At 38.9% G+C, this 24,061-nt stretch overlaps 1 protein-coding gene across 1 annotated transcript; it reads right to left on the bottom strand.

Moving 5' to 3' along the window:
* Positions 1 to 6,391: 6,391 nt before the first annotated feature.
* Positions 6,392 to 7,248, bottom strand: LOC111891082 (uncharacterized). The gene has a single exon (XM_023887170.3). It carries the CDS (start codon positions 7,128 to 7,130, stop codon positions 6,858 to 6,860), a length of 273 nt encoding a protein of 90 aa, XP_023742938.1. The 5' UTR covers positions 7,131 to 7,248; the 3' UTR covers positions 6,392 to 6,857.
* Positions 7,249 to 24,061: the final 16,813 nt, after the last annotated feature.

Below are 24,061 nucleotides of genomic sequence, written 5' to 3' on the forward strand. Positions count from 1 at the left end.
TAATGAAAGATAGATTTTTCACTAAACCCAAACTAATACCGAGAATTCTATCAAATAAGGATCAACCAGGCAAAACAGTTGGGAGGTAGGACCATTTCGACATACAACCTTTCTGAAATCCAACAACCAAGTCAATGTGACCATTTTATACACCTCTCCTATAAGTAGATCAATCAACATTATGATTGAGATTACTAAAAAATCTACTATTTACAGGTTCCTAATCACGATTGTAATTACGAATATAAGCTATGCTAAAAGCACAGTAAGCATGGCTTGACTACAGAGAGTTCTAACAATAAACCCCAAAAGTCGTGGGCAGGACCCCGATACCGAGCACTTCTTTCTGCCCGACTATCTGCCTCAGAGCCTTGCTACAATGGGATTTCTCGGAATCTCAAAAGAACCCCACGAAATCGGACTCAAAGGACCAGAGAAAGATGTGTGAATTTATATGGAGAAAAAGAACGAGCAAATAGGGTTTTTATAGTGAAACTCAAGATACGCGCGGATCGCCTGGTCGGGGCGCTCCACGCTCTTGGTCGGAGGCGGGGGTGTTGGCCTTTCTAGAATTTCTCCATGTGTTGCAATATGGTTGGTCCATGTCGTCATGTCGGACGAATAATGCACGCTGCACTGCGCGCGCATGCGTGTGAATTTTTGATTTTTCGAAAAATCATATCTTTTGTGACATCCCCAAAATCACGGCCAGAAAAAACCGGTTTAATTTATGCTTTTAAAATAATTTCAGAGTAATCCTTTGATTAAAAGAGTTGCAGAATTTGTTCCCAAAACGGAATATGATAAAATAAGATTTACCAAAGCATTTCTTAAAGAAATGTATTTTCATTTTATAACAAAACTCGGGATGTCATGTTCCGATAAACAGACCAAAAACATAAACATTACAAAACAGACCTTACAACAGTTAAATATAACAAGTATATAATCCAAAAATAACTTGACAAGTTATCCAACTTATGCTCTGGTGCCACTACCTATAATACAAAGAAAATTAAGTGGGTCAGGCTTGGGAGCCTGGTGAGCATATAGGGTTTTCAACCCACAATACATAATTAATTTAATTTCATCAACCAACAATAACTCAATTATCCATTCCCGTTATTCTCACTTTACGTCCCTAAAACAACTAACACAAGGGACCTATTCTTAGAATATTTTATCGGGGCAACAACACATGCTTCGAGGGTTCTTCAGCAATATAAGTCAAATAAGGCAACCATGAGGGGGATGGAATACAGCGAATGAACACCCAAGTTCATTAACACCTACAGGTTATGAGCCTGCTGGTGTTCCACGGGACTGTCTAGAAAGAGTCCGTGGTCGTCATCTAAATTCCGCTAGATGACTGGATCACAATGACATCGAGGCCTCTCAACATTTTTTATTTCATCACACATCACTATCTACCCATGTTCTACCCACATATTTGTAGATAAAATATACTTGTTTATATACAACATAAAACCTGTATAACAAATTCTTTCGACACTCATATCACATGACAAATAGTATATATTAACATAGCATGTATTTTACAGAGTATAATTTATATATGTGTGTTAACATAAAGCAACCACACACACTTACCCATTCCAAATAACGAGATAATATACATATAACACATAGCACGCATTTTATAGAGATACTTCATATCTATGTGTTAAAAGAAAGTAACTACACACTCACTTGATCAGAAGATGATCGGACAACACTATGACTCTAAGAGTAGTATTCTTCAGTGAAACCGGGATCACTTCACACACCGGACTTCTCGCGGACAGAGCTTCGGCTCAGAAACTCTTTTCTTCTTGGGATCTTTGGGCTTCAGGACTTGCTTCGGGTCTCAGGATGATACCGGGGCTTCGGGGGTACTTCTTTGCACGTAAATCGAGGTAATATGGGTGCGAGGAGGGTGGATTAGCAACTTTGGCCGGCTGCCCCTTCAAATCTATTTATAGGGCAAATTTCTCATTTTCCACGTCGTGGGCACTGTTTCCACATCGTGGGCTTGGTCGTCACTGCATGCATCATCGCAAGTTGGGTCTGGCAGACTCCAGGAGGCATCAGAAAACATGCTACGTCGTGGGCACTGTTTCCACGTCGTGGCCACTGACACAGCTTTGGGGTTCGCGCCCCGAACTTCAGAAATTCATAACTTTCGCATACGAACTTCGTATTCGAAGTTCTTTATATCGACGCGTAGGCAAAAACAAGATCTACAACTTTCATTTAGACTTCGTCGGCTAATTTTGAATTTATTTTAAATATATTATAAATATATTACTTTTATATTATTTTTAGTAGGCCGAGACAGGAAAACTCCATTAGAAATTCATAACTTCTTCATCTGAAGTCCGTTTTCGTCTGTCTTTTCACCGTTGGACTACTATCGACGAGATATTCGATTCTCGTTTAGATTGTTTCGGATAAAAATCACTCGATCTCATATTCGAGTATTCGGGCTGCATACCGCTAAGTCGAAACTTCGGAAAATCATAACTTCCTCATACGAAGTCAGATTTGGGCATTCTTTTTATGCACGCTCTCGGTTTAACATAATCTACATCTTTCGTTTAGATCGCTAAATCCAAATATCGCTCTATCGTAAATTCACTATTAACGTCGAGCTGTGTCGTGTCGGTTCTGTTGCGAAACTTCGACAGATCATAACTTTTTCGTTATAACTCGGATTTCGGCGTTCTTTATATGTACGGAATCCTTGTAACATATACTACAACTTAATTAAGATTATTCCTTCAAAATAATCTTCCATCAAAAAGTCATTTTTGACGCTTATTGTCCTTAAATTGACTAACCCTAATCTACGGGCGTTACATCTTCTTCATACGATCTCCGTTTTTGACGTTCTTTATATCCACGCGTAGTTATCGATGAGCAATACAACTTTCATTTAGACTCTGTCGGCTAATTTTAACTCTATTTTTAAAGTTATATTTTTAACAGACTGAAACTGTTAAAGTCCATGTAAAAATCATAACTCTTCCATACGACATCGGTTCTCGACTGTCTTTATATCGACAGATAGATATTGACGAGATCTTCAACTCCTGTTTAGATTGTTTTTCCTAACAATCAACCATTCTCCATTTTGGTTTCTATGTCAAATATTACTGCCCTGAAACTTCGAAAAATCATAACTTCCTCATGTGAAGTCAGATTTGGACGTTTTCTATATCCACACTCTCACTTTTATGATTACTATGAATTTCGTTTAGATTACTTAGGCTAATAAGTAATCTATCCCTGATTCATAATTTCCGACGCACTTTGTTTGTATAAGATTGAACGCAAAACTTCAAACAGTCATAACTTCTCCATACAAAGTCAGATTCTAACGTTCTATATATCTACAAAATTCATATTGGTGTTTCCTACAGGTTTATGATGATTACTTTTGTGACAAATTCTGAAAATTATCAGTGATCGTTAACATGACAAATGTACTAGACTAAATATTAGTCAATCTAGGATAGAAATATAAGGCGTCACATTTCATAATTAGCCAAAGCATATATATATATATATATATATATATATATATATATATATATATATATATATATATATATATATATAATTTAGAAAGTACACGTCGACGCGGTCCTGGAAATATAAAATTTAGGAAAATCTGACTCTGTATGAATTAGATATGATTTTGTAAAATTTAAAAATCAACCGCGCACACAAAGTTACAACGTCAAAAACTACGATGAGAACAATCGACTTTTGGGAGAAGTCACCAAAAGGAGAAACATAGTACTACTCAAAGCAAGAATTTGAGACAGAGAAGGCCAAAATTAGAACCTGTACGAGATATTTATTATTTGTATAAAATCATAACGATTATAAAATCATCATACATGGTATTAGTTAGATCCGGATAACAATTATGAGGAACTCATGTTAACATTGTCTATCGCGCCTTAATTTGATAAGCAATACATACAATTATATGTAATAATACTAAGAACATTAGACAAAAGGAAAGTCATGATCATATAGTTAAATAGGTTGGATAGGATGATACCCTGTTAACCTACCTTTGGAAGGGCAATACCCACTATAAGGAGTTCCTAACTAACTCATGGATGCGAGTTTAGGATAATAATAGTGCATATAATCTATTATATAGTAAAATCCTACAAAACATTTTAAGATATAAAACTTGTGAATTCACCAACATTACGTCGACCCATACAAAATTACATGTATTCCTAGTACACCCTGAAGCAACGAATGATCGATGAAAGTACCAGAAGCCCGTTAGCGTTTATCTTTATGCCTAACTGTTAAAACACATTTTGCATTAGAATTGTTAATGTAATAGTACTTCCAGATATGTCTCGATGTAATGTTATTTTATAATGGAAGTAATATTTATGTCACATCTTGTTTTGTATTGTTCAATGTATGTTCAATATTTGTGATCCAACGTCCTAATGTCGCGCTTCCCAGTGATTCCGCCGCCGGCCGAGGGTGTGATAACTTTGGCTAAAAGTAATATATCTCTACTTCGAATTTTATAAACAATGGTTTATATTGAATTTTATTGGAATGTGAAAGCGGGGTATTACACTTAGGGTTTAAGATCTTGCTTGATTAACTAATTGGAATGGATAAAGTTGGAAACTTTATCCATTAAGACCATTGTGTAATTCAGATATGAGATTTGGAGCTTCTGGACTTAATGGATTAAATCCTTAAAGTGGAAGGTTGTTAACCAAATAATCGAACCAGAACTTGCTGGAAAGTGGTTTGGTCCGATTTCCGCTTTCCCCAATTCAACAATTTCAATTTTCGGTTTCGGTACGGTTCGGGCCGGTTCCGGTACCAAACACCTTCTTATATAACACATTTCCTAGTAAAACTGAACCGAACCGGTTAGTCGTATTCAGTCCAGCTCTCGGTTCCCCATTTACTCCTTAATCGGTTTTTGGTTCTTTCGGTTCCGGTCTTGTTCATTTTACATCCTTGTGTATTCGTAATCAACACGTGTTTATATTATTCACGTTTAATATTTTGGTTTCATTGTATCAAAGTCGGATGAGTTTCTCAATAAAATTCAACAGATCATGTATATTAATGTTATAACCTCTTTATGTAATATTAATAACTTTAGTCCTTCTCTACTATTAGGCTAATGAGCGTGATCTCTTTTGTATCCATTAATATTAATACTTAGACCAGAAAATAGAAATATTAATGAATAAATCATTCATGTAAGAAGCTTGATATAGCAAAATGGTCATTGTATATTTAAAAAAAATATACATAAATGGTCCATGTATCATACAAAAATGGTAATGAATCAAATAGTAATTACAAAAATGATCCTTTACGAAAGTACATTGTTGTAATTAAGAAACATTCATATGCATAAATGATCCTTTTAGAAAGTACATTGTTTTAATTAGGAATACTTTGATGATATCTAATAAAAGATCCGTAATGTAGGAAAACCCAAAAAGGCAAAAACGGTCCCTCATTAAATTGGTCTAGACTATTTGATGGAGACACTAAAGCTATAAAGAAACGTGTTTTAGACTATTTGACTATATAAAAAGTAAAAAACACAATTGTTGTACATAGAAACAATGATGAAAGAAATCACATACATACATACATACATACACTCACACAGTAACACATACAGGCATATACACATACTTTTTTAATGTTAAAATTTTCCTGTAAATTTGAAGATATCCTAGTTATAGCTGGAAACAGATTAAACCAAACCTTATTCAACTTGGGTGGATTATTCAGTCGACATATAACACTTCTCTAACTCAATTTTCAACTTTAAGACAAATTTAAAATTCATGAACATTTTAAAAAGATTTGTCCCCAAAACTTAGATAAATAAAAGTACAATGTTATTTATTGCATCAAACCTTAAAAGCAATACAACCTAAAACAACATACTTTCTTTAATTCTCTATTATAGCATAGCGTTACACCTAATAAAACAACATTCACACTTTTGAAGATTGATTAAAGCAAATTAATCACCAAAAATAAAACAAAATCACAAACCTACAAATGGATTCTAACTTGTTTGATGTCATTCCAAAGAAAACAATTATATGTACAACACAGTTTCCGCCATCAAAATTCATCAGGAAAATTTAAGAAAATGAAAGTACCTTGCATTTAAAAATGAATATAGAAAAGTAAGTTGTTAAAAAGTCTATGAAAAAGATAAGCAATCTCACCTTTGATCTTTTTATATTCTATTTTGTCCTTTTTTTAACTCATTTAATGTATGAGGAGTCTTTTGGGCTAATGAGATGCACTGAATCAAACATGAGTTGTAGCTATACTAAAAGATGGAAAGATTTGCTGATAAACGACTGAATCACAGGGATCATTATCTTATTTCATCAACAAGGAAAAGATCATTGTCGTATACATTATCTCAATTTACATCAATAAACTTAGAATATAATAAATTAGCACAATGATAAACTCAAACTACCACTTGCGCTCATGCCTAGTTATAATTTAGAACGTTACATCAAAAAATTAAGATTTCAATATCATTATAGCATCTGGAATTCAGGAAAGATCAAGGGAAAGATCACGAGTATCTGACCAGCCCTAATAGTGGTGGCCCCTAATTGTGGTTCTATTGCAGCAGTGTAAATCATTCAATCACAAAAGATTGATATATGGATAACCAAACGGAGTGCAGAGAATACTTACAAAATTAGGGAAATAGCTAAAATTTTTTTCCTCTTTTTCAACCGAGGATGAACCACTGACCTAGCGAAGAATGAGAAGCAAAAATTTGGGATTAGGGCTTTGATATGTTAGGATGGATCTTGATGAAAAGAGATGCAAGCAGCGAGAGAGATCTGGGCTTGTTGGCACTGAGACCGCTTGAGAGAAGTCCCTTTATTGCGACAAAGGGTCTTTACGGCCGATGACTCATCAGGGCAGATGAATGCAATCATGCATTCAGCAAGGGAACGATTGAGGTGGCGGCAGGCCGCTTCACGAGATGGACCACTAGGGACTCGTTGATGGCACTGCAGCAACGCCCGGTGAAGTCGATCGCACTCCGGCGGCACCTCACCTGACATGTTTCGTTTTGTTCGCTATGTGCAAAACATATTTTCTGATTTTAGAAACATAAAACAAGAGGAATACACGTTTTTATAAAACCAGTAATATCGAAGTAAAAGAGAAATGGAATGAATAAGATGAAATATTCGTTATCTCATTCATCTGTAAAACTAGTCAAATATATACAAAGACTAACTACGCATTGGAAGCTAACGTAAATCTAACTGAATACTAACAGCGCTGGTTAACTTGCTTAACCATGATTAAAAACTAACTACTCTCTAACAAATACTAGCTTCCATAACGTCCAAAACGAGGATATTTGGCTTATCTTTTTTAGAGACAAAAGTTCTTTTTGGAAAAAATAAAATGTAAAAGACGTTTGGTAAAATGATTTTAGAAGCTACTTTTGAATTTTGATATAAGAAAAATTGATTTTTTGGAAAAGTCAGAAAAACTTTGACATTTTGTAAAAGAACTTTTGCCCCTCAAAAAAATAAGTCAGCACCCCTTTAGTCAATAATCAGTAAGTTTACTTTAATAATGAACTAATACTTTTATAACGAAAGGATAATATAATAATTTGCAAGTATATTTTGATTGATAGGTAACATATAAAAACGAAAGCTGATTTTACCGGTCAAATAGATGATTTATAATTCCGAGATCACAAATTTTTGCTTACGTTTATTGAAAAAACTATGTATATCTTGTTCTACCCCAGCTACAACACCCTGATGGTCTTCATAACTATGAGTCCCACACTTCCTACAAAATTTTCCCAATGCTTGTTACCCGAATGAAATCTCATAAAACAATCATAATTGGAAAACTGGAATACATAATAATATAAAAGATCAAGTTAGGCCACTATGGCCCCAAGCAACAATTTCCAAGAGAAAAAAATAAAATATGTGCACAAATCTGACAACATAAAAGAAAATAGCAAAAAAAAAAAACATTTTCAAATACATTACCAACATGTGGTAGCAGAAAAAGCTAAAACAAAACACAATTCGAAGGATCAACTCAAGAATTAACCTTTTAACTAAAGAATTACTTATGAAAGACGTTTAAAATCATAAACTTCTCTCGAATCAATCGTGGCAATATACAACTATGAACATACATAGAAACACCCTAGCAAGTTAATCGATGTGATTAGCTTGCATTTTGGCATCCTCACCATTATCCAGATCTAAATGATTCAATACCTCTCAAATAATGAATCTCTTAAATTATCATTTTACCTTTTTTGTTTAAAAAATTGTCATTTTACCAAATAAAATGAACAGCAAATAAAATACCAATCTTTTAAAGAATTACAATTACATTATGACATAATTGATAGTTTTGAAACATACTAAATAACATGTTATTAACAAGATTTAGTTCGAAGGAAAAAAGTCTGATGCAAATTCTCCAGTTCTATTTTATGATGGAAGCAAATGGTGATTGATTCCTTGTGTTCAACAGATGGTGGTATCCAACATACAACAAGTTTCTTTGAGCAAACACATACCACATTTCAGCAACAAAACAAAACAAACCCAAAAAAACACGAGATCATAACAAAAAAAATGGATTCAGAATAATTTCTAACATTTCAGAACTATTTCAGCAAAAAAATAAATATTCAAAACAATACCGGCGGCGAGCAGATTCCTGCGACGTAGAGGACGCAAAGGCAGCGCAAGATGAAGTAGCGTTGACCAACGACGAAGAGGGAGGAGGGAGAAATGGTTATTGTTGCGAGGAAAAAGTCAAGAATTTTGGGGTTTGGTAGATGGCATCTACAAGAGATGATTTTTAGGTGACTAAAATGCACAAAAGGTGTAACGCCCCATTCCCGATATGTATTTAAATAAGTGTTTCCATTTTTTAGGAGAACTCGGCGAGTCCGTTGCCCAACTCGCCGAGTAGAGACGGGATGAACACGCGTATTTAGCCGGCTGCTTGGCGAGTCCATACGCTGGACTCGGCGAGTTTGCTTGTCTGGAGGAAACCCTAATTTAAGGGTTTTGGACCTATTTAAACTTCCTTATGCGCCTAACTCGTCCCTTTTCACCCAGAGCATCTGATAGCAAAACCCTAGCCGTTCTTAGTGTGTGTGTGTGTGTGTTCATTGCTTGTAAAGGCACCTTTGGAGTAAGAAGGAGAAGGTGGAAGTTGGAGAGCCCAAGAAAGAGGAAGTAGATCCGGATTGTACACTCTATTGGTCATCTTTTCTGGTATTCAATTCTATACCTTGGCTTTTGATCACATAGATCTATGTTGTCCCTAATTTGTGGGTTCTAAGACTGTAAAACCCCAAATTCTCTATGATTAGGCCTTAAGGCCGGGTTATACTTCAGATCTGGACACTCATGGCATGCTAGAAGTATAAAGTTTTGGTTGTAATTGTGATTGAAGTCCCTATTGAGCCTAGAACCCCATTAAGAGCTTATTTTGGTCATATGAAGCCTTTAAAGGCATGCATGCATGTAAAGTTAGCAACTTTACGTGAAAAGCATGCCCTAGAAGTCCAGATCCATGATTGGAATCAGCTGCATGGCTCAGATCGGAGTTGTATGGAAAAAGGACTGAAAGAACTCTGCGAGTCCCCAGGCTGACTCGACGAGTGGTATGAAGATAGCCGTCGACTCGGCGAGTCCAATGAAGTTTGCCTTAGAACTCGACGAGTTGCATGAACAACTCGGCGAGTTGGATGAGTGTTCCCAAATAAAGTGTATCAAAGATCAATGGCTTCATTCCTTCGTAGTTACATGTAAAGTTAGCAACTTTACGTGTTCAAATGAGTCCAAGATTTCAGATCTACGAGTTGGGAACCATAGAGCGGATTCAAAAGCAGTATATGGAGTCTACACGTTAGAACTCGATGAGTAGTTCGTTAGACTCGGCGAGTAATTCGTCAGACTCGGCGAGTCGAGTCGCGAGTCCCCGTCTTTCTTTGAGTCGAGTGTTCGGAGTAAATCAGTGAGTGAAAGAGGGACTCGGTGAGTAGAAATTAGAGTCAGTAAAGGAAGGATTCGGTGAGTCTGTGCCCTGACTCGGCGAGTCCGGTCAACGGGAAGTTAACTTTGACCAGGAGGTTGACTTTGACTAGGGGTAAAATAGTCATTTTACCCTCAGTACAATTATCAGTAATTAATTGAGTGTAATTATGGAAATTGTAGCCGGGGAGATACCGGAGCAGCAGCAGACAGTTTCCAGAGTAGTTTATTTAGCAGCCAGTACACGAGGTGAGTTTCCTTCCAGTTGGAATGGGTCTACGGCCACAATGCCGACCCGACTAGTTAGCAGTAGTTCCGGGCTTTGGTCTGATGTAGCAGTTAGTGTGTTTGATGCCTTCGTGGCTCAGACAGGTTTTATGCATTATGTGTTTCGGGCTATGGCCTGGTGCAGTATGCAGTATATGTGTTTATGCTGGTTGGTATGATTATGTGCTAGTTGATATGTGCTTATGCTATGCTATGCTCAGTTAGTTCCGGACTTCGGTCCGATGCAGTCAGTTCTGGACTTCGGTCCGATGCAGCTTCCGGACTTCGGTCCAATGCAGTGAGCGAGGCCCAGTATGTGACTTATATGTATTGTATGGTATGTGGTAGTTTGGGGGAGCTCGCTAAGCTTCATGCTTATAGTTTCAGTTTTGGTTTCAGGTACTTCTGCAATAAAAGGGAAGAGCTCGGGCTGATAGCATCGCACACACCACAACTTCAGCAGTTTTTCCTGGGAGTTTGATTGGACATTTTCACATGTTTGATACAGTTTGATATGACACATTCCATTATGTTTTGAGAATTATGAAATACGTTTATTAGTATGGTTTTCAGTATTATGATTTTAATATTATAAAACAAAAATTTTTGGGTCGTATTTTTGGATGTTACAAAAGGTCCCGTGCAAAATTGTCATTTTGGTCCAAAAATGTTTGGACTGACACCAAAAGTCCAAATTTTTTATTTTGTAGTTTGTTTGGTCTGATCTGTTTTGATTTTTTCCAAAATGATGGATTTCCCCTTGTTAATATGATTTTCTCTTTTAGTTATTTGTTTTTTTTATTTTCAGATGTAAAAAAATATAAAATCTCTCTCTCTCTCTCTCTCTACACACACACACCCACACACACACATGGCATCCACTATGAAACACACAAACAAACAACAAATTTATTTTTTTGGAACATATACTCGTAACACACAAAACTCATTTTGTTTATGGATTTGTTCTTTAGAAATAGATTTATGGGTTTTTGATTTCTAGTGAAACATCCCAAAATTCATGACAAAAAATTTAATTTTTTAAATCATAAATAAACCTTAGCTATTAAAATCATTTCATCATGATGTGTGCAATGCAGTCATCCCGAGCTTTTCTCTTTGCTACCAGAAGTATCTGAAACCAAAACTGAAAATTGTAAGCACGAAGCTTAGTGGGTCTCCCCAAACTACCACATACCATACAAATAATCACATAAAAACATTTCGTGGGCCCCGCCCCACATCAGACAATGTTCGGCATCGGGCCCCGCCCAGCATCAAGCAAAGGTCAGTATACATATAAACATATCAACAATACAAATAGAATAATCACATAACATAAACATATAGACATTCTTCGGGCATTGGACCATAATCCGGAAACATACAAATACAGACACATACAAGAATCACAAAGACATCAAGTATACAAACATTCCTCGGGTACCGCCTGACATCGGACCTTAGTCTGGAATACATACAATCATACATACGTGTGACATCCCCAATTTCACGGCCAGAAAAGACCGATTTAATTTATGCTTTTAAAGTAATTTCAGAGTAATCATTTGATTTAAAACTGTTGCGGAATTTGTTCCCAGATAAACATGATAACTATGTTATCAAATCATTTCCAAAGAAATGTATTTTATTCACTTAAACCATTGGGATCTCATTGTCATTACAAAAACATAAGCATACACAAAACTTACATTCATTTACACTAGTGATCTACTTCTCTTTTAATCTCTCAGTGTAAAGCAACTTCGTATCGATACCTGTGATACAAATAAACTCAGTGGGTCAGGCTTGAGAGCCTGGTGAGCATATAGGGTTTTCAACCCACAATAAATAATAAACTTATTAAGTTCTCAATCAACAATAAATTTATTAATTTCATCAACCAAAATAACCCTAATTACCCATTCCCATTATCCTCACTTTACGTCCCTAAACAACTATCATAAGGGACCTAGCCTAAGGATTATCACTAGGGGTGACAACATTGCTTTAGGGGTTCCTCATCAAGTTATGTCAAATAAAACAAACATCGGAGTGACAACATTGCTTTCCCTCAGCAAGTTATGTCAAACAAGACATACTATCATAAAACAACCAACAAGGTGACAACATTGCTTTCCTTCAGCAATTTATGTCAAATAGGCATGAAGTCACATCGTCGCCATGTGCTAGTCCATAGCTCTTATTCATCGACGATATTTCCCACGGGTGTTTTCCCCGCAATACATGTCAATGGGTTTTCCATACAGCTGATGAACATACTAAGGGGTTTTCCCCAGCCTTACTTGCCCTAAAGGCACTCATGAGGGGAATAGAGTACAGCGAATGAACACTTAAGTCCATTAACACCTACAGGTTACGAGCCTGCTAGTGTTCCACAGACCATCAAAACAGTCCATGGTTGTCATCCATACTCTGCTGAATGACGGGGGTTTTAGAGTACAACGAATGAACTCTTAAGTCCATTAACACCTACAGGTTACGAGCCTGCTAGTGTTCCAAAGACCATCAAAACGGTCCATGGTTGTCATCCCTACTCTGCTGAATGACGGGGGTCAACGTTTGGTAAGGGCTTTTCTCATATTGCACCACTCACGCCAACATCTGCGTAAAAGCTTTTCCCATATTTCACCACTCACTTTCAACTCATGATCTATATCACTGATCATCTCATCTATCCAACTCACTTTTCATCACACACCCATTATTTAACTCATGATCTATATCACTAACTCATGAAGCTTGTCCAATCACTTCATAAAAGAACAAAGACTCCAAAGTTCTTCCAAATAAAAGTATAGGGAAAATACTGATAAAGTACTCCCGTACGCTCCCGTACCCCGACACGTAATGGTGTCAAAAGGAAGAACTAATGGATGAACACAAAGTTGAAAAATACCTAATGAACATATAGTTCAAACATACGTACCGATTACAAGTCTACTAACGTTCAACTGGGCTATCTAAAATAGTCTGTAGCCTTTGTTTATACTCTGCTAGATGACTAGATCATCTTAACATCGATACCTCTCATCACTTTTATTTCATCACACATCATCTAATTCATCTACCCATGTTTTACCTAACATATTTGTATATAAAAATATATATACAGTTTAAAACTTGTATAAAATATCAATTCAACAATCACTTCAAATAAACAATTAATATATTTACACATAGCACGTATTTTAAGGTAAATACTTCATATCTATGTGTAAGGTGAAAGTGACTATACACTCACCTGATTTAATGAAAATCGGGCAGCAAATCGTTTCCTAAAACGACTGTTTCTAATAAAACCGGGAGTTTTATTGAGAAACCGGGCTCTGCGAAAGGTCGGGTTTCAAAACCTAAAAGATAAATTTTCTGGGCCTTCGGACACTCCGGGACGTGTTCCGGGTGTTGGAAATGATCTCGGGGCATCGGGGGAAGCAAAAATGGCTAAAATATTGAAAAAGGGTGAAAAATGGCCATTTTCCAAAAGTAGCTGGAAGATCTCGCAAACCCTCTATTTATAGGGTGAGATCCGAAGTCGGCTTAGAAGAGGAGTCATCAAGCGAGACACGCGCCAGCAGGAGCTTCGGACACGTATGCGAGGGTTCGGACACGCAAAGGGCATGTGGCGCCTTCGGATTGGGCCAGCGAGGCTCGAATGATGAGTCAGAAGCGAGGAGTCGGAAGATCATTGGACCACACCCTCGGTCCAATCAGCAAGCGACACGCGTGTTGCGCACAGGCTATGCATGCGAGGATCACGTGGCCAACACCATTCCTTGCGAATTTTCTCGAAAATTGTGCCCATTCTTGTAAAATCCATAACTTTCTCATACGGACTCTGCTTTTGACGTTCTTTATATGCACGCGTAGGTAAAATTACGATCTACAACTTTCGTTTAGACTTCGTCGGCAAATATTGACTTTAATTTTTAAATTATTATTTTTAACAGATCGGGAAAGGAAATCCGTTAAAAATTCATAACTTCTTCATCCGACGTCCGTTTTTGTCAAACTTTTTACCGTTGTGCTATAAATGATGAGACCTTCGATTCTCGTTTAGGTCGTGTCGGCTAAAAATCACTCGATCTAAAATTCGAGTTTTTAGCTGTCTACTGCTAAGCTGAAACTTCGAAAAATCATAACTTCCTCATACGAAGTTAGATTTGGGCGTTCTTTTTATCGAACTTCTCGGTTTAACGAACACTACGAGTTTCGTTTAGATTACTAAGGCTAAAAAGTAGTTTATCGAAAACTCACTTTTTACGACATTCGGCCCCGTGCCGGTTTGTCGCGAAACTTCGATAGGTCATAACTTCTTCGTTATAACTCGGATTTCGGCATTCTTTATATATCCGTAATCCTTGTCACGCCCAATACAAGTTTCTTAATTGATCTTGGCTTTATCTAATATTTAATTTTGATGCTCATTTTTATTCTTAATTATTTAAACCCTAATAATTAAGCATAAAACACATAATTCACCTAAAATTCACATAATTCCCCTTCATTTCTTCAAAATGAGTTACAAAGGTTTACCTAGACCATTATGTAAATATTAATGCCTAGTCTAGAAACACGGGCGTTACAACTCTCTCCCCTTAGAATGATTCCGTCCCCGGAATCACACATCGACAAACAAATACGGGTAGCGACTCCTCATGTCACTCTCCGTTTTTTTCCCAGGTGAGATTTGGCCCATTCGTATGTTTCAAAGCACAAGCACTAAATCGATGACTTTGTGTCACAATTTCTTAGTCTTACGGTCAACAAGTGCCTCAGGTTCTTTAATCAACCTCTTGTTTTCATCCAACGTTAATTTAGAAATGAGAATTATGTCGGGCACATCTCCCGTAAATTTTCTTAAATAACACACATGAAAGGTGTTATAAATATCCTCTAGTTCTTCCGATAATTCTAGATTGTAAGCTTTATTCCCGATTCTCAAAAGAACTTTAAATGGTCCAATAAACCTTAGACTCAACTTTCCCCTCCTACTAAATCTTATAAGTCCCTTTCACGGCGAGACTTTAAGTAAAACCGAATCTCCAACTTCAAATGATATCAGTTGTCTTTTCTTGTTAGCATAGCTCTCTTGAGCAGCTAACTGATGGGTTTTAGATATAAGAACATCCTATGTGCTCATACAATCCCTAATGCTTGGATCTAGGTTTCTCTATTGTACATGCAATTCATCCAAGACTATAAACCCTAGATATAGTATATTATAATCAATATAACATATGAATTACGGTTTAGATCATACCTTGATTGTTATGTAGCAATAACAATCTCAAATCTTCCTTGTAATGACTTTAGAAAGCTTAGAGTCACAAATGTCACTCCTCTAATGGTTCACAAACACCAAGAGCAAGAGGATGAAGAAGAGAAGGGAAGGAGGTTGCCCAAAACGTGTACAAACCCTAGAAGGAGTCTTCTTTTCGTTTTTGGGGCTTAAGGGCACTTTAAATAGAGAGGCTATTAGGGTTAACTAATAAGGAAACCCTAATTTGGATGCTTAAGCCCTAAGCAACCCATGGACTCCTTCCTTAACAAGCCTTGGACGATTTCTAATGGGTTTCCCCATAGAATTCGCCCAACCTTATATTATAAGGTAATCCATAGCCCAATTGCAATTATGTTATAATTACAATTCCAGTCCCTTAAGTTTAATTAATCTCTTTTAGCCACAAACTTAATTCTTATTAATTCTTGACTAATATTAATTAAACAATATGATTTCTCCTTTCATATATTATTCTCATAATATATTAATAAATCATAATTAATCCTTTCTCTCCATAATTCATCTTATCAAGTTGCTTTGGTGAAGGCAACCCAAAAGGACCATGCACCATCGGGTCAAGTACATACCAAAATAGTTATGGACTTAGACACTAATCCAACACTAACATCCTTTCCCTAATTAATTTCAACTTTTCAACAGTCTGATGGACTATTTCAAGTCCCATAAACTGCTTTTCCTAGCTTCCAGTCAACATGACAGCATTCGACACTTTTCCCCATACAAAGCGTGATAAGGTGCCATCTTGATGCTTGAGTGGAAACTATTACAATAAGAGAATTCTACTAGAGGTAAGTGTTTACCTCAGTTACCTTGGAATTCCAGGGTACATGCTCTCAACATATCCTCCAATGTTTGAATTGTTTGTTTACTCTGACCATCGGTTTATGGATGGTAAGTTGTATTCAAACACGACTTGGTACCCAATTCCGCTTATAGACTCCTCCAAAAACCTTGAGGTAAAACGGCTGTCACGATCGGATACGATCGTTAACGAAACATCGTGAAGCCTCACACTTTCCTTCACATAAGAATTCGCAAGTTTATCCATAGACCGTTTCTCATTGGCTGCTATGAAATGCGCATTCTTATTGAAGCGATCAACGACCACCCAAATCATGGCGTGACCGTTCCTTGTTCTGGGCAGTTTAGTCACAAAATCCATAGTGATACCTTCCCATTTACCCATGGGTACAGGTAAACGATCTAAACTCCCATATGGTTTCTGGTGTTGTGCCTTAACCCTAGCACAAGTTACACACTCAACCACATACTTAGCAACATCGAGCTTCATCGTCGGCCATCAGTAATAGGGTTTTAGATCCCTATACATTTTCGCACTGCTGGGATGAATCGAATACATGGTTTTGTGAGCTTCTTCCATCAGAAGATCTCTTACTCCTCCCATCTTAGGTACCCAAATCCTATCTTTGAATACCTTCAGTCTTTGACTGTTTGTATCAAACACCAACATTTTATCCCAAACGTTCCTTCTTTCGGTCATTTTTCTCTAAAGCTTCCTCCTGAGCTTTCTTTTATACTTCCCACAATTGTAGAGACAACTTCAATTCTACCCTCTCTTGGCCTTTTCTTTTCAAGATTCACCTTCCGACTGAGAGCATTAGCAACAATACTTGTGTTGCCAGGGTGGTAAAGTATCTCTCAGTCGTAGTCCTTGAGTAACTCTAGCCAGCGCCGTTGCCTCAGTGCATACGCTATCACTTCATCCCTTTGGGTCAGAATACAACCTAACCCAACTTTTTTAACAACGAACGCAATACTTCTATTGATCGCTTTGATCAGCCTTTACTTCAATTCGGCTTAAGTCAACTGCTACATCAAACTTGGTTCTCTGAACCACATAACCAACTCATCGTAGTCGGACTCAATTCGATATGACCACTAGGGTCGGAATAACAGTCATCTTCTTAGTCATTACCGAAAAGATGGTAACGACAGACTAGAATAAGATGGAATCAATTATGAGTTCCTTGGTAACCATGTGACTTTCCCTGATCCAAGTGTGAGTCCTGTGCTTCCATGTAGCACCTGGTTCCCGGTACGTACTTCTTGTAATTTTAAATTCTTAATTTTTTTTTGCATTTTGCCTTGGACTCGGCGAGTTGAAGGACCAACTCGCCGAGTAAGAGCGAGATGGGACACAGGGTCCGCACCGTGGACTCGGCGAGTCGGTCTCCCGACTCGGCGAGTAGGCCCTGTTTGGGCAAAAACCCTAACCCGAGCATTGTCACCCTATTTAAGCACATTAACTCGGCCCCTTATCCTTAACACTTCCAGAGAGCTGTAGTGAGAGTCCCTAGTCCCCCATTTTGTGCTTGTGAGTGAGTCCTTGCTTGGTGAAGGGAATTGGAGCTTAGAAGAAGAAGAGAAGAGTTTGAGGAGTGTAAGAGAGGGAGTAGATCCGAAATCTACTTTGGGAGAAGCTTTCATTCAGGTAGTAAAGTCTCTACCTTGATCTATAGTTCTTTAGATCCCATTTTGTCCCAATTTGGTGGTTTGCAAGCCCTTAAACACCAAACCCCATGTGTTTGTGCTTAATAATCCGAAAGGACTTCAGATTTAGACTTTATGGACGTGTTAGAAGCATAAAGTTGCTGTGGTTGAAGTGATTAAGGACCCCATGAAGTGCATGACCTCTTAAAGAGCTTAGAATTCCATTTTTGAGCTTATAGGGCCATGCATGCACGTAAAGTTTGCAACTTTACGTGTTAAGCATGCCCTAGGATCACAGATCTGTGGTTTTGAAGAGTTGCATGTCTTAGATTTGGCTCATATGGGAAATGGGTCAAGGGACTCGGCGAGTCCCAAGGTGGAACTCGGCGAGTTCTATGAATACGGCCTTAGACTCGGCGAGTTGGATGAACAACTCGGCGAGTCCTATGAAGGTTGCCTGGTACTCGACGAGTTGTTCTTCAAACTCGGCGAGTTGCATGAACTGTTGTTGTGTACGAAGGGTTTAAGTGCCAGAAGTCCAACCCTTTGTGTTTTCACATAGGATTAGCAATCTAACGTGTTCCGTTAGTCCCAAAAACCCTAGATCCTCATAAAGGATGTTCGGATAAGGATCTGGAAGCGAGTGGGGAGTCTGCTCGCATGGACTCGGCGAGTTGTTCATGGACTCGGCGAGTCAGGTCAACTGGCAGTTGACTTTGACTTTGACTCTTGGTTGGTTAGGGGTAAATGGTCATTTTACCCTGAGGTCGGTTAGCAATATTTGACTAAGTGTTTTGTGGGAATTATTAGCCAGAGGATTTCCGGAGCACCAGCAGCAACAGAAGACAGTTAGTTCCCACACCGATCAGCAGCTACTTTGAGGTGAGTTACCTTCCGGTAGCGGTGGGTCTACGGCCACAATGCCGGCCCACCAGTAGGAGTTGTATGTTAGATGATTGTCTTTGTGATAACATCTAGGTTTGCTACTACCTGATATGTTATATGCTGGCATGATATGTATATGTGATAGTAGTAGAGTTCGGTTGTCAGGACCGAAGGGTAGGTCAGACACCCCAGATATGTCGTATAGTATGTGATAATACGTTTATATGCTGGCATGATATGTTATATGTGATAGTGGTAGTAGCAGGGAATAGTCCCCAAGTTTCGGTCGTTAGGACCGGAGGGTAGATCGGACACCCCAGATATGTCTGATAATGTGTTATGTTACGATATATGTGATAGTAGCAGTAGGGGGTGAAATAGTCCTCGAGGATCGGTTTTTAGGACCGATGGGTAGTCAGCACCCCAGAACGGCTTGACACGGGTAGGTCGGTACCCCAGAATGGCCGTACCGGGTAGGTCGGGCACCCCAGAATTGCCCGACAGTATGCATGATATGTGATTGTATGGTATGCGGTATGTTGGGGAAATTCACTAAGCTTCGTGCTTACAGTTTTCAGTTTTGGTTTCAGGTACCTCTTCTTCGAAGGGGAAAGAGCTGGCGCGGTAGCGGTACATCACACATGCTTTGTATTCCACATTATGATATCTTCCTGGGGAATTGTACTCTGACACTTTTATGTTTATAACAATGTTTTTCCGACATGCAACATCTTTTGTGAAATGATATGATCGTTGAATGATTTATTCCTATAAGTTTTGCTAAGTACCTGTTTTAAAAATGAATTTTTTGGCTCGTATTTTTGGGATGTTACAAGTTGGTATCAGAGCCCTGGTTTGAGGGACTCGGACACACCTTCGGGGGTGTCTGAACTCAAATCGAGGGATTGAAAGATTTTAAGAAAGAAAATGTTTTTGGAAAAGCTAAGAAAAGTGTTTTAAGAAGGAATGAAGTGTGTGATGTGCGCGACCGGCCAAGCTCAAGTAAGTATTCCCCAAAGTACCCATATAAGCTTATGTTATGTTATCAGTTTCAATAGAACAGCATGCTAGAATAGGACTAAGGATCTAGGAGTGATGCCTTATGTGCCTGCTTTATGTGCTTCAGTGTATAAAAACTGCATGTTAGAATTGAGTAGACAACAGTAGGATAGCCTGTTTAGGTTATGCCTGATAGTATGAGTTTAGCACTGTATGCTAGTTCAGTTTCTCTCTACGAGAACAGATTTGCTTGAGATTGTTCCCTTTTGCCTGAATGTTGCTTGCTTTTGTGCTTTGTGGGATTCTGAGTGATGGGAGTTAGCCATTAAGTGAATACGTCACGTCACATGTGATCAGGGTTGAATAATCTTAGAGTGCTGGATTTGGCCCTATTGCGCAACTCTCGTTTGAGTCTAACCGTTATAGGGACGAATCTGTTACTCGAAGGATTATCTGAGCCTCATCACATGTGATGGTGTTCAAGTAATGGCTAACTGGCATCACAAGGAGGCCTTCAGCAGCTGAGGACCGGGTCGAGTGGAGTTAGAGATTTTCCTAGGGCAAGCCTAGGATGAGTATAGCGGTGATCAGCAGTAGTGACAGGGACCTGGTGGAGTCAAGGCAGTCCTTGGAGAAGGTACGGATAGATGTGGAAGGTAGTATGGGCCCATACTACTGAAAGCAGAGGATCCGTACCCGAACCGAGGAAGGCTAAGATAAGACCAGGAAACTTGTAGTAGGTGTGATTCCTCCAGAGGTATCGGTATCACTAACGATTATTATTTATGTATTTCAGAATGGTGGTACTACGCTCGAGGCTAGCAGTTCGCAGTATAGGAGAGGGATCGGGTTCGGGATCAGGTTCCGAGCCAGTAGATGAGGGGCTATGCGAGTTCATCGTGTCAGAGATCACCAGAGGAATCCTTGAGTCGACCCCCATTATATTCGGGTCAATCAAGGAAGGGATATTGGAGTTGATTGAGGATCGCCTCTGGGCATTCAGGAGCGACATGGCATCTGGCCAGTCGGGATCTCGCACACTGTCCTTCAAGGACTTCCGGGGCAGTGGTGCACCGGATTTTCACGGGGCGAAGGACCCCATAGCTGCCAGACGATGGATTGCAGACATTGAGTCTGCATAGACGATTAGCTTCTGCCCTGAGGGGTCGAAGGTGAGGTTCGCAGCAGGGTGTTTACGAGACCGAGCTAGGGATTGGTGGGAGTCCGTGGGGGACTCGTTGGGAGCCTCGGCTGTCGAGTCTATGACTTGGTCGGACTTCGCGACCAGGTTCAGGGCAGAGTTCGCGTCGGCTGTCGAGCTTCAGCAGCTGGCCAGGGAGTTCTTGGATATGAGGCAGACGACGGAGACTGTGGCGGAGATCACCGCCGAGTTCCGAGAGAGGGCATTGTTGGTGCCCCAGTATGCGGGTGATGAGGACATAAGGAGGACCCGCTACCATGATATGATTCGAGCTGATATTCGGGAGCATGTCAGTTTTTCAGCTTGCCCCACCTTGGAATCTATGATTGCCAGGGCAAGGGAGAGGGAGATAGATCTGGAGCACATCCGGAAGAGGAAGTCAGAGGAGGGACATGCAGGAGGGGCTTCGGGGAAGAAGCCCAAGGGATCAGATGGTAGGCCGAAAGGCCAGTCAGGACCGAGCTGCTGCAAGAAATGCGGCATGCCTCATGAGGGGGCGTGTAGGTTGGGATCGTCGGGCTGCTATAAGTGCGGAAAGACGGGGCATTTCAGCAGGGATTGTACCGCCCCTGCACCTGTGATTCAGACATCGGAGTTGTTGTGTTTTCACTGCAACCAGAGGGGCCACAAGAAGGCCAATTGCCCCCAGTTGACAGCATCAGCGCCGATCAAGGCGCCGACTCTAGCTACCCTGCGGATTACAGATGGCCGGCAGGGCAAGGCAGAGGCTCCAATGGTGAGGAGTCGGGCATTTCAGCTGACGGCAGAGGAGGCACGCGCCGCACCCGATGTGGTGACGGGTATGATTCTTTCCCTCTACTTTATTTTTATGATGTTATGATATTGATATGTGCTCTGTGTATATTGATAGTTAGTTTTGTTTACTTCTATTTATAGTTTATTTTAGCATATTTCATTCTTAATTTAGATAATTTCCATGCATATTTTCCCTTTTGTTATTTCATGACTACTTCGGGTACTTTCGAATCTTGTGAGCATAATTGCAGGTTTTTGGGTCTAGCGGAGCGGGAGTGTTCGGGACGTATGGGAAGCGATGAGATTTGGTAGACAAAAAGGATGTTAGGCGTGGTGATTGTGGAAATGATGCATGGAGCGTGCTTGATGATTATTTGAAAGCATGGAGAGAAATAAACTTTAAATTTGCAAGATGCGGGAGTTTATTCAAGCGTGCGTAGATTGTTAATTGGGTGAGTGCACGAGCTTTGGAGGATTTGAAGAGGTCAAATTGGGCTTAAAATGAAGAAAAACTTGAAGAAAATGGGCTAGGAGGTGATTGGATTCGATCTGGGCTAGTGGGATATGCTTTGGAGGCCCAAAATCTCAAAGAAGCCCATGTCAGGCACCACCCGCGCAGCAGCACGCGGGTCGCGCAAGGCTCTGCAAGGGTAATTTCGGAAATCCATTTGGAAGGCTATTTGAGGAAGGTTGGTGCCCATCTTTTGGAGACTCTTGGACATCCGATTTTTGGAGATTCTCTCTGGAGTTTTGAAGACTTTTGAAGGCCAAGAACACTTGAAGAACATCATATTTTTACCTCTTGATTCTTGCTTAATGTTTGGTACAATTTTCTCTAACTTTGTTTCTTTGAGTTTAGCCATGCTTGGCTAAACTAATCTTGGTTGACTTTTGGTTAATCCTTTGAACTTTTGTTGAATGTTGAAGAATCCATGAACATCATGTTCTTAAATCTTTATGGGAATGTTTTGTGTTTTAACATCTTATCACTACTTGTATGTTTTAGTTCATGAGTTTAAATGTGTTTGTGGTGATTAGTTGGCTAATTTATTGATTAAGTAAAGGATCCTCAAATTAGCAAGCAACAAATGATTTTTTGTGTTGTTTTTGCTTCACACAATCATAAAAACATTTCCTCCAACATGGTGGTGAAAGCATTTGACCCCTCTTGGATTTGGTGACTTTTTGGTTCTTAATGCTAGTTGACTTTCACTAATTACATGCTACTTGGAATTAGTGACTTTGACTAAGGAAATTGTTATGAGCTTCTCTAGCCATTTCAACAATTAAGAAAAGTCTAGGTAATCTCAAGCTCTTTGGATTACTATAGCCAAATTAAGGATTTAAATCAAAGTATTGCACCATTGGATTCTAATGATATGTTCATCAAAAGTCAAAGTGAGGAAACTTTAAGTCAACCATCTCTCTCTTATTGATTTTACATCAAACTCTTATTTTTGTTGCATTTGTCTATTTAAATCATAGTTAATTCTAGTTTGTTTCAAGTATTTCAAAAAACCAAAACCCCCCATTTTATTTTTATTGTCATTTTACAAGTATTTTTACAAAGAGATTTTTCATAGAGTTATAAATTGAACCAATCTCCGTGGATTCGATCCCTTTACCACTATACACTATTTTAGTGTGTAATATTTAGGGTTATTATTTGTGTTGGCCTCGACAACCACCAAATTTTTGGCGCCGTTGCCGGGGATTGGCTTATTTTTAATCAATTTGTTTCTCTATGCCTAGATCTCATTGTGCAGGTACTCAAATTTAAAATCCCGAAATTAAAAAAAAAAGTATGGTTCGGAAATGAACACTCCTTGCACCGAAGACCAACTTTCTGAGCTAGCTCAGTTAGTTATGATGATTGAAATTAACCAAAGTGTACAACCCACACCTCTTCTTCGTGATTTTTGTGCCCAAAATGGACATCATTCCGACATGTGTCCATATTTAGAAGGAGAATGGGAAGAAGTGCAAGAGAAAGGAAGCTACTACTGGTCAAACCAATGGAGTTATGATCATCCTCAACATGATCAATGGTGGGACAACAACCAAGTTTGG

Source organism: Lactuca sativa, chromosome 5 (genome assembly GCF_002870075.4).
Source record: "Lactuca sativa cultivar Salinas chromosome 5, Lsat_Salinas_v11, whole genome shotgun sequence".
NCBI lineage: Eukaryota > Viridiplantae > Streptophyta > Magnoliopsida > Asterales > Asteraceae > Lactuca > Lactuca sativa.

What these genes read in the sequence shown, in the direction of transcription:
- LOC111891082 (XM_023887170.3), bottom strand. Translation starts at nt 7,130, where the DNA reads ATGTCAGGTGAGGTGCCGCCGGAGTGCGATCGACTTCACCGGGCGTTG.